The sequence below is a fragment of the Tauraco erythrolophus genome, chromosome Z, assembly GCF_009769465.1.
Source record: "Tauraco erythrolophus isolate bTauEry1 chromosome Z, bTauEry1.pri, whole genome shotgun sequence".
Lineage (NCBI taxonomy): Eukaryota > Metazoa > Chordata > Aves > Musophagiformes > Musophagidae > Tauraco > Tauraco erythrolophus.
The window spans coordinates 57,970,764-57,983,072 of NC_141496.1; the positions used below are offsets into that span (position 1 = coordinate 57,970,764).

General features: G+C 42.2%; 1 protein-coding gene across 2 annotated transcripts in view; it reads right to left on the minus strand.

The window, feature by feature from the left end:
* APC (APC regulator of Wnt signaling pathway) overlaps nucleotides 1–12,309 on the minus strand; it is a 107,244-nt gene that overhangs the window by 21,560 nt on the left and 73,375 nt on the right. For both annotated transcript variants that reach the window (XM_086630018.1, XM_086630017.1), the window contains exons 7-8: nucleotides 11,579–11,662; nucleotides 465–569 (exon numbers count right to left, since the gene is read on the minus strand). In XM_086630018.1, coding sequence (XP_086486144.1) covers nucleotides 465–569; nucleotides 11,579–11,662 — 189 coding nt within the window. The remainder of the gene's footprint in view (nucleotides 1–464; nucleotides 570–11,578; nucleotides 11,663–12,309) is intronic.

Here is a 12,309-nt window from a genome sequence, read left to right on the forward strand (position 1 = left end):
GAAACTACTGTTTCAAAGCTTTATCTAAACCAGTCTTAAATAAACATTAATGATAAACCTGCCATTTGGTTCTCCTCTTTTTAAAAATCACTCATATTTCAGTGATAATTTCAAAAGTGAAAATTTGAACAATTTCCCATAATTAAATCATACATCTAATATTACAGTTCACCTACAATAAAACACATTTCTTGTAGTCGTTCTTGTTATCTTCTTCATAGTATTAGGCTCATTAATCATTTAAACAAAAGAAAAACGTTCCCTGCATTATTGAATATTTATCTTATTAAAACATTGCCTCCCAGTAAATACAGGAAATTTCTCACGTATACTTGGAAAGAAGAAAAACATATGTATTTATAAAACGAGCAAGCATACAAACAACATAAGGTATATACCAACATATAAGCACCGTACATGTCAAGTACTTAATGAGACCATCGACAAACAAAACAGTCATTTACCTGACCAGTACTGCTAGTTGCCATGCTGATTTCTGCTGCTCCTTGACCTTCGTTCTGCCTCTCTGTATCATGGGAAGCTGCATCATGCTTGCTTTGAGGTGATCTCTGTTAATATAAGAGTTTATGAAATTACATACAGAAATGAAGTACACTTTACCATTCAAAGCTCTCTAGACTGTGAAGGCATCAATGCTGCGTCCTCACAAAGCCATCGAACGGTACTTTGTATTTCATAACCCTTAGCCTCAATAATTAAGGGCTGAGGCTGAGCGCATTCGAGAAACTGCAAGATCAAAGTGAAGCATGTCCTCTGAGGATTATAGCCCTGCAAGACAAAGGATTTGCTGTGAGACACAGAAACACCATTTTCCACCAGCTGTGCTCACATCGCTATCAGAAATGTAACAGAATTGGAGCAAACAACTGTCTCCTCTGCACTGTCACGTGATCCGTGCATTTACTGGAGACTACAGCTAGCTTCAATTAAGCTTCACATTCAAAGACGAGTAATTTCTGCGTGAACACAAGGATATCTGTACTGTAAGAATCCTCTTAAATTTTAAGGACAAGCACTGCAGGAATAACCACTCTGATGCAAATAAAATTTATATAGCCTGAGACTGATCCACCTAATCACATCTTATCAAAATAAATTCAACTGATCCGGCAAGCTCGTACAGACATGTTTCAGTTCCTCCAGGAGACCCCATTTTTTATAGAATTATGTGAAAACTAAACTGGTGTCCCTGTCACTGACAGGAATCATGAGGTCAACACAAAGATCAGGTCTTTAAATGCAGTTTCTTAATACAGCAAATAGAATAACTGAGTACTTATGAAGTCTGTGAAGTATCCAACATTACCTACTAATGTGTTTAAAATGTTTCAGATTTTCAGGAAGATGTAAATAATCCTGTCCTTGGAAGTGTCTTGAAGTCTGGAGTTGAAAACGTTATCACCTCACTGCCAAAGCACGATCCTTCTCATACTATTAGTTTTGATACCAAATCTCATTTTTCAGACTCAGAGGCTACTACCTTAACAGACAACACTCTTGTATCCTTCTCAATTAATTTAATGACACTTGGTATATTATATTATATTCCATTTCTACGATGCTCTCTGTTCTTGAGCAGGACAGGTTATGATAGCAGAGTCTGCCTCATCTTGCTTTGTGGAAATTTCTTTTTTAACAGAAACATACTCCTCTTCAATGTACAGACACTAAAAATTCTTTAGTTACCTGTAGATCAAACTCAGAGAGTATCGCTGGCATACTAACTCTATTTTGTTCACATAAAGACATTTGAGTTTCAAACCCAGAAGATATTTAACATTAAAGAGAATTTCAGAAAACAGTAACTAACTAAATACCTGCAAAGTGATAATTTATGGATAAACTTAAAAAATGAAATCCATACAGTTTGACTACAGGAATACGGTATGTTAAAGAACACAGTAGCATTAGGAAAAGTAGTAACATGAGAAAATTGAAAACAATGATGGGTAACAATTTTCTTAACATTATATGTTCAGTTTTGAAAAGTGAGTAACTCACAAAGCTAAACACAAAATATCTTAGGAGACACAGCGTTACTATTCTTTTAAATCTGATCTGTAATTTTAAAAGTCACCATCTCTGTCATTGTGTATGAAATGACATGGTTATTGATGCTTGTAGAACAACTAAAGAAATTTTGGTTCCTAACACAAGAGTGGGACCCAGTCAAATCAGGCCTTGCTAAAACGTGCTGAATACAGAATAAGGTACTATACGCCGAATCCCCGTCTCACAGTACTTTCCATCTTGAACAGTGTGTTAGGATGAGTTTGACGGAACCTAGATCTAAGCCTACAGTACAAGTTAGGACAGAATTTTCCAGTCATTACGTGACACTAATTTTCAATCTCACGCATACCTGGAGGCGAAAAGCTGAACTGTTCATTAGCAGGGCTCTGACCCACCGGGTCACCTGAGGAGGAATAGCGCTACTCTTCCAAGAACACTCCTGGGTTTGGGGCAATTTTTGGGGAGTGGTGACAATAGTGTACCTGTTAAATAGTTTTGATGCATCTAGAGCACAAACACAAAGATATTTTCTTCTCTGACAAGAGGATTTTCTGCTCTCCTCAGCACGCTCTGTCCTTCTCCTCCCATTCACATCCATTTTGTTTGCTAGGTGTCCTCCCATTCCCCTCAAGTGCTCTCAAAAATACGCAATTACAGAAAGTAGTCAATGTAACACCTAAATTAACTTAAAATTGTAAGGTAATTTTTAACAGTTAGTAGCAGGGCTTATCTAACTTTAAATGCAGTATGCACTCACAACATGCACACACATTACTGTTACATGAGTCATCGGCTGCCTTGAACGTCAAATCTGCAAGTTCACAGCAAAGTTTTTACCACTTCAACTATTAAAAAGTTATTTGAAGTGAGAAGCTGTTCTCTTCATGCAGATTGGCCCAAAGGAGTTAACAATAACACAGGCAGCAGATAGCAGGTATTTACTGAAAACTGATTCTTTATATAAGTAGATATTTACTATAGCTGTATTAATATACAATATAAACACAAACGTATTTATTATAAAAATATAAAATAAGATGTATACACACATATAGAGGATTAAAATATATTTTTGTATAGATATAGCATTGCTGTAAATAACTTAATATTCATCTGACAGACTGTGGATGAGCGTAAATAAACACAGTATAACCACTTCAGTATAACACTGAAGGTAGGACCTGTGGATGAAAATACATAAACTACCAACTACATCAGCAAAGAACCAGAGCACGTAACTAGCAGAAGACTATACCCTCTACACGTGGTACAGCAGCTAGAGAATGGCACACAGGTCCCCTAAGTTAAACAGCACCACCTATTTTGGTGCTGTTTTTTGTAGAAGTGTAAGTTAGGTTTACAGCCCCCTGCCATTTCTGAATTCTACAAAAAATTAACTACAAAAGTCACTTTAATGGAGCGTGCTTGTTTGCTCTTGCAGCAAAGTGGTGCAAGACTGTATGTGTTTATTACAGGAAGATAAGAGTCACTCCCTCCATCTTGTCTGCCACTATTTTCTAAGTGCTTCTGAAGTCAACAGTAACTATCGGTTGTCAATTATTCATTTTCCTGTACTTACTAGTAGAAAAAATATAAATCTCTACGTGTATTATGACATTTGCAACCATAGTAGGCCTTGATAATTTTTGCCAAGACAACCAATTACAAATAATTTTACCTAATACTTTGTGAACATGGGTTGCGCCAAAGCAGCTCCTTGTGTATTTACTCGGACGTAAGACTTTTCTATGCATAAACCACTGCTTTTTCCCAATATTCAACTACCCTATCTTCTGTGTATTGAAAACTACAAATACACTATTATTTTCTAGATACCAGAAAACTTTTATTTTGCCATTACTTCATATTAAACACAATAGGCACAGAGGTATAAGTAAGAAGGTAAGACAAAAGCAATGCAACAAACAAAAATAAGAAAATCCTAAGATAAAAACAATTTTGCTGCAGTTAAGTCAAAGAAAAAAAGAAATTCTAGTGAGTCAAATCCTTGAGAAAACTCTTATCTATCACAGTTTAAATAGTTTAAAGCTTGCTAAACATTATCTCTGCACGGAATAAATCCTTTACATTTTGTTTACAGCAGCACTGCCCAATGGAAATACTTCACGTATTTCAAATGACAGATTTATTATGAAAGAAAAGCCTGCATCACTGTAACAAATCAAAATCCCTGTATTAAACACCTGCCTAGAATTTGCTTTTTTCTTTGAAATTTTTCAGACTTGTAGCTGACAGTCAAAAAGTCTCTTTGGAAGAGTTTAAAGAGCACTTCAAACCTTATCACAAAAATCTTGCAACATTTTTAACAGAAGTCTCACAAAATTGGAAGGTACCATCACTTGCAAGTAAATTACTTCAACTTTCTCTTACAGCATTTACAACACTTAGGAATTTGCCAAACCTTAAAAATGTGCTAAAATGTGAACTAAAATTTTCTCTGGTCATTGATATCCAAAAGCTATTTACATGGTGCAGTATTACACTTCATCTTATTCTACAAGATATACTGCACTTGGATTCCACAATGGCTGGCGTCACCACAGGAGCCCACTGTATCAGTAGACAAGCTATGGGATGACAATTATTGTTACTATATCTTCATAAACATAAGAAGCACATTCAATTTGAATATCACTACATCAAGCACAGTATAACGATGTAATAAATGCCTCATGTTTATATTTTTTAGTTATATAAAGTGCAGTTTGACTGCTACTACCTTCCTCCTTGCCACTAGGCAATTTCAGAACTAGATCGAGCTGTTTTCCATAGGAGATGGCCAGCCTTGGGAAATGATTAACACACACTATAAGGTATTAATAAGTGTGTAGTGACTGCCTCATTTACCACCAGCACCCTGGTAACTCTGTCCTAAGACATGTAACTATTCAACTAGCCATCCAGACACTTTACGGATAAGACACATCACAATAGAATCTCAATATATTAGAATTTCCACATATTCGATTCAGCAGCAAATTAATCTGGTGAACGGAAGGAAGAGCTAAGACAAAAAACTTCTTTAATGCTGCACTTGCATCTCAATGCTGTTGGAGTCCTTAAGCTGAAGTCCAAAATACAATTTTTTTATTTTAACAGTGTAAGAGAGAAACACTCTGAGGACAGGATCTGTTTGACTGAACCTGAAGGTGCACAAGTCCATGGGACCTGATGAGATACATCCCTGGGTCCTGAAGGAACTGGCGGCTGAAGTTGCTAGGTCACTAGCCATCATATTTGAGAGGCCCTGGCAGTCTGGTGAGGTTCCTACAGATTGGAAAAGGGCCAACATAACCCCCATCTTTAAAAAAGGGACCAAGGACAACCCGGGAAACTACAGACCAGTTAGCCTTACCTCTGTGCCACATAAAATCATGGAACAGATTCTCCTGTACTAAGGCACATAAAAAATAACGAAGGGGTTGGTGACAGCCAGCATGGCTTCACTAGGGGCAAGTCGTGCCTGACTAATTTAGTGGCCTTCTATGACAAAGCTACAGTGCTGGTTGACGTGGGTAAAGCAACGGATGTCATTTTCCTGGACTTGTGCAAGACGTTTGACGCTGTCCCACATGACATCCTTGTCTCTAAAACGGAGAGACACAGATTTGACAGATGGACCACTCAGTGGATAAAGAACTGGCTGGATGGTCGCACTCAAAGAGTTGCGGTCAATGGTGCGATGTCTGCATGGAGACCAGTGTCAAGCAGTGTTCCTCAGGGGTCTGTTCTGGGTCCAGTGCTGTTCAACATCTTTGTCAGTGACATGGATCATGGCACTGAGTGCACCCTCAGTAAGTTTGCCAATGACACCAAGTTGTGTGGTGCCGTGGACTCACTTGAGGGAAAAGATGCCATCCAGAGGGACCTTGATAGGCTTGAGAAATGGGCCAGTGCTAACTGCTTGAGCTTCAACAAGTCAAAATGCAAGGTCCTTCACCTGAGTTGGGCCAATCCTAGGCACAAATACAAACTGGGCACAGAGTGAGTTGAGAATAGCCCTAAAGAGAAGGATTTGGGGGTGTTTATAGATGACAAGCTCAACATGAGCCGGCAGTGCGCTCATGCGGCCCAGAAGGCCAACCGCATCCTGGGATGTATTAAGAGAAGCATGGTCAGCAGGTCAAGAAAGGTGATTCTCCCCCCTTTACTCTTCTCTTGTGAGACCCCACCTCGAATACTGCGTCCAGTTCTGGTGTCCCCACCGTAAGAGAGACACAGATTTGTTGGAGTGTGTTCAGAGGAGGGCCACAAAGATGATCCAGGGGCTGGAGCACCTCTGCTACGAGGACAGGTTGCGAGAGCTGGGATTGTTCAGCCTTGAAAAGAGAAGACTTCGGGGGCACCTAATAGCTGCCTTCCAATACCTGAAGGGAAGCCACAGGAAGGCTGGGGAGGGACTTTTTACAAGAGTGTCCACTGATAGGACAAGGGGAAACGGGTTTATGTTGAAGGAGAACAGATTTAGATTAGATCTTAGGAAGAAATTCTTCAGTACGAGGGTGGTAAGACTTTGGAATAAATTGCCCTGAGAAGTTGTGGATGCCCCCTCTCTGGAGGTGTTCAAGGCCAGGTTGGACGAAGCCTTGAGTAGCCTGATCTAGTTGAGAGGCGTCCCTTCCCATGACAGGGATGTTGGATTAGATGATCTCTAAGGTCCCTTCCAGCCTATGCCATTCTATGATTCTATGACTAAATGGGGCAAAAGTATCTGTTGAGGGGCTGGCCAACCAGCAGGTGAGCTTTAAGACAGAAACAATGGGGAACAGAGCGATTCCTCAACAACCAAGCAAGGAAGTTGGGTACAGGGCAGGCCAGGCAAGGGCCCTGGCTGATGGGAACACCAGGGCAATCCACAGAATGGAGGTGAAGCAGAATCCCTTTGAGCACTGGCATGTAAGGAAGGGGGTGAGCAGAACAGCCTTGTGGGGAAAGTTCTCAAGCCTGTGCTGGGGAACTGGCGTGTTTGGGTGCCTCTCTGACATGCTGTTATGGTTTGAAGTGGGGGGGGAGGTCCGGGTGGCAGAAGCTGCCCATCACACCGGACTCTCATCCCCCTCGGGGCTTGAGCCAATCGGCGCCTCTGCGAATTGCCCTATTTACGTCGGGACAAAGGAACCGGAAAGGTGTGCCTTGGCCCAGGAGCAAGGAGGAGGGAGGGGGGCACGGCCCCCGCTCCTGGCTGGGCCGGTGGCCCGGGCCGGGCCGGTGCCCACCCCATCGAGGATGGCAGTGGTGGAGGCGCTTGGGGAACTCGGGGAGAGCCTCGCTCCCAGGGCGCCCACCAGGCTGAGTTCACCCAGAAAGGACTGAAATCTAAGAGAAACGGCCACACAGATAAGAGGTCAGTGAAGATGGGATGGAACAACGTGTGCAGTGGTTGAGTCCCCCTTGCAAGCGGCCCCTTGTAACAAGTCCTCGGTGGAGCAAGCAGAGACCCACTCGCAGCCCGTGGAGGACCCACGTCCAGAAGAGACGCCAGAGCCTGAGCATGGTACACATCTAGAGTCCGTGGGATGACCCCCACCGATGGGGAGGTGCTTTGTGAAAGGAGATGCCTGAGCCTGAGACTATTGTGAATCCTGGGCACAGGTCGAGGCACATTTATGCATTTTGCATTTACGCATCTAAGTCTGTACGGAGGCGCATTTAAGGTCGATATGACGACCCATGCCGGAGCGCATTTAAAGTCTGTATGACGACCCACGCCAGAGCGAGTGGCTACAGCTCCTTAAAGGTCCAGGACTGGTAAAGCCCGCACTTGGGGCAAATCCGATGGGGTAAGGATTTGCCCCCCCAGCGGGCAGGATTCACGCTTTCGCCGTGAGTACGGGATCCACTAGATCAAGGGACAATGGTGTAAGGACTCCTTTTCCTTTAAGAGAAGCGGCAGTAACAACTTGGAATGAACTGACCTGCACTCCCCCATTCCCTGCCCCCCTGCACCGCTGGGGGGAGGAGGTAGAGCCGGGAAGAAGAGGCAAAGGGGGGAAGTGGTGTTGTTTTTAAGACCTGGCCTTGTTTTCTTGTTATGCTTTTAAGTAACCGTTTTTGTTTGCTTTTCTCTTTGTAGGTAGCTGTTAATAAATAGTTTTGCTTTACGAAAACAGCCTCTTTTGCCCGGGACCGTGGTTGGTGGGTGCTCCTCTGTTCCTGTCTCAATCCTCAGCTCCTTTATTACATTTTTCTCCTCTCCATTTTACTGGGGTGGGAGAGCTGCGTGGGGTTTAGTTGCCGGATCGGCCTAACCCACGACACATGCCTCTACACTAATCTACACTGCATGAGGAACAAACAGGAGGAGCTGAAGTGTGTGTAGTTATGGGGCTAGGACCTCATTGGGATCATGGAAATGCGGCAGGATAGCTCATATGACTGGAAGGCTGTGATTGTAGAATACAGACATTTTAGAAGGATAGGCTGGGAAAGGAGTAAGGGGAGCTATCCTTTATGCAAGAGAGCAGCTAGAGTGCAAGGAGCTCTGCTTGGGGATGGGTCAGGAGTCAGTCAAGAGCTTATGGGTGAAGATCAGCAGGCAGACCAACATGGGGTGCTGTTGTACTGGACATCTGCTAAATACTTCCTGATCAGGAAAAAGAAACAGATGAGACTGTTTCCAAACAACTGGAGGAAGTCTCATGTTTACAGGCCCTGATCTTCATGGGGAACTTCAACAACCCTGGTATCTGCTGGAGGGGCAATGCAGGATGAAACACTGTAGGAGATTTCTTCAATGCTCTGATGACAACTTCCTGACACAGGTGACTAAAAAGTCAACAAGGAGAGGTACTCTGCTGGACCTGATACTTAAAAAAAAAGAACTAGTCAAGGACGTGAAAGTCAGAAACAGTCTTGGCTGTGGTGACCATGAGATGGTAGGGTTCAGGATTCTACGAGAAGGGAAAAGGGCAAAAAGCAGGACTACAGCCCTGCATTGCAGGAAGGACAGCAGATTTCAATCTCTTCAGATGTCTGCTTGGAAGAATATCATGGGATACAGCCCTGAAGAGAAGAGGGTCCAAGACAGCTGGCTGATACTCAAGGATCACCTCCTCCAAGCTTGAGAAAGGTTGATCCCACTAAGTAGGAAACAAAGCAATGGCAACAGGAGGCTTGTATGTATGAGCAAGAAGTTTCTAACTGAACTTGGACATTAAAAAGAAGAATACAAGAGGCATGAGTGGGGTCAGGCAACCCAGGAGTAAAGAGCTGCTGTCCAGTCATGCAGGGATGTGAGAAGCAACAAGGATGGACTCTGCGAGTACATAAACAGTGAAAGGAAGTCTAGGGAAAATGTGGGCTTTCTGCTGAATGGGGAAGGATACCTGGTGACAAATGACATGGAAAAGGCTAAGTACTCAATGCCTTCTTTCCCTCAGTCTCTACCAGCAAAACCACCCTTCAGGAATTCAGGCCTCTCAGGCCACAAGGAAAGTCTGGAGCAAGGAAGACTTACCCTTGGTGGGGAAGACCAGGTTAGGGAGAGTTTAAACAAACTAGACAAAGTCTTACTAGTCTCACAGGTTGTATCCATGAGTGCTGAGGAAGAGGGATGATGTCATTACGAGGCCACTCTTGACTGGTCATGGCAGCAGGGAGAGGTTCCTTAAGACTGGAGGAAAGCAAATGTCACTCCTATCATCAAGAATAACAAGAAGGAAGATCCAGGGAACTACAGGCTGGTCAGTGTCACCTCAGTCCCTTTCAATTGAAGATGATGGAGGAAATCCTCCTGGAAAGCATTCCAAAACACGTGAAAAACAAGGTGATTGGGAGCAATGTTTTACAAAGCAGAAGTCACGCTTGACCCTTCTACAATAAGATGACTAGCCTGGTGGGTGAGGGAAGAGCAGCTGCTGTTAGTTACATCAACATTAGTAAGCCTTTAGACACGGTCTACCATAACATCATCACAGACCAGCTAGCAATGTATGGGTTAGGTAAGTGGACAGTGATGTGGATTGAAAACTGGCAGAACAGCTGGGCATCAGAGGGTTGTGATCAGTAGCACGAAGTACAGTTGGGGGCCACTAGTGATGTACTCCAGGGGTCAATACTGGGACCAGTACTGTTCAACACCTTCATTAATGATCTGGATTCTGGGACAGTGCACCCTCACCAAGTTGGCGCATGACAGAAAACAGGGAGGAGAAGCTGATACACCAGATGGTTCAGCCACCTTTCAGAGGAATCTTCACAGGCAGGAGAAACAGGCTGACAGGAATCTCAGGCAATCAACAAGGAGAAGTTCCAAGTCCTGTACCTGGGAGGAAACAACCCCAAGCACCAGCACATGCTGAGTGCTGCTCAGCTGGAACACAGCTTTGCAGAAAAGGACCTGGGTGTCCTGGTGGACAAGAAGTTGAACATGAGCCAGCAATGTGCTCTTGTGGCAAAAAGTCCAACAGTATCCTCAGCTGCATTGAGAAGTGTTTTGCCAGCAGGCTGAGAGAGGTGATCCTTCCTCTCTACTCAGGGCTGCTGAGGCTGCAGCTGGAGAACTGTATCTAGTTCTGGTCTCCTCAGCACAAGAAAGATGTGGACTTACCAGAGCAAGTACTGGGCAGGGTCACAAAAGTGCTTAACGGACTGGACCACCTCTCATATGCAGAGAGGCTGAGAGAGCTGGGACTATTCAGCTTGGAGAAGAAAAGGCTCAAGGGGGATCTCAATGTGTGTAAACACCTGGATTGACTAACATGTCAAAAGACCAAACAACTTTAATTACACACACTACTGTCTGCTTCACTTGCAAAACCAGATTTCCCCCCAAATCCAGAATTATGAAACCATTATTTTTCAAAACGGAAAAATATAAATCCCTTAGTAATTCAAATTCTGCTCTGAGCTTTCATAGTAGTTATTTTGGGTGAAGACAAACCATAAAATATTCAGGTCCAACATACAATTTGTATTTAATTTGCCATCATGAGAAATGTAGCCAACCTTGTAAGTGAATTTCCACTGTGAGAGCAGTTTTTGCTAATAGCAATTACTACTACAGACTTTGTAATTTACAGGAAACATTATCTTCTACTTCCTAATATAGAGCCGAATACTCAAACACTAAAAATATGCCAGGTTTCTACAATGAAGTTTGACAGAAGCTGCACGCACCCTTTTAAAAATCTTATCTCCCTCAAAAGATAATCAAACCATGAAGGTGTTTATCAGAGATTCATATTTAGAAAGGCATGCACAACTAATTGCTATAATTATTTGCCAAAACTAAGACTCAACCTTTTATAATACATTGCACTTCAACACTTTTACTGACATTTCAAGTTAAACTTTTAACAGATACATCATTAGTGATTCAAGTTCAATAGTAGCATGAAGATTAATCCAAGTATTCCACCCTCAGTTCATTGCTCAGGGAGTAAGTAACAGCCTACGTATATTGACTAGTTGATTAATTGTGACATCACTAGCTGATGCAAACAATCCTGCCTACCATTTCATTCTTTTTTTTTTTAAAAGATACATACCATAACAAAAAGAAGGCAAGTAATTGCTCACTAACCTCTGCTTCAGCTGCTTGTGACTGCAGGAGCTGTCGTATACGCAGAATATCCTTCTCTATTTGTTGAATTCTTGCCACCCTTGCCTGAAATGAATGCATTTTCATGTTTGATTTTGTTCAAAACTCCTTTTACTTACTGTATGGAATGACAATATGAAGAGTTCTTTGCAAATAGAGCTGACTACAAAACAAAACTACTTCAATCAAGTGGTAATTCCAATGTTCTTCATAATAAAACACAGGCATGATTGCAAACACTCAAAACATAGTGAGTATTTGGTTTTTTAATAAAACATAATTGTTTGGATATAATAGGTCGTTGTCACACAATACACATTCAGTATAGAAAAATGTTCTGGTTAATTTGCACAATTTTCCTATACATACTGCTTCTTGGGTTCGTCTGGGATTTTACAGACATCTCTGAATCAGGGTCTTTTATAGCCATATTGCTACTCATTTCCCACTGCAACTATTCTGTGGTTAGTAAAGTAAAGGAAATGTTAAAACCCCAAAATGTTACAGGATACATAAACTCCATACAAGCTGTACTGTGAAGCACAGGATGCATTACCATTCTGTGAAACAGTAAGTATATACAGTAAGTATATAAAGTTATATATCCCTATATACTTGAGAATTTAGTAAATTGACATTATTTGACTTTAAAAGTGGGCAGAAAATAATTACCCTACTATCAGGATATGAATAGAACACTGAACGGCTTAAAT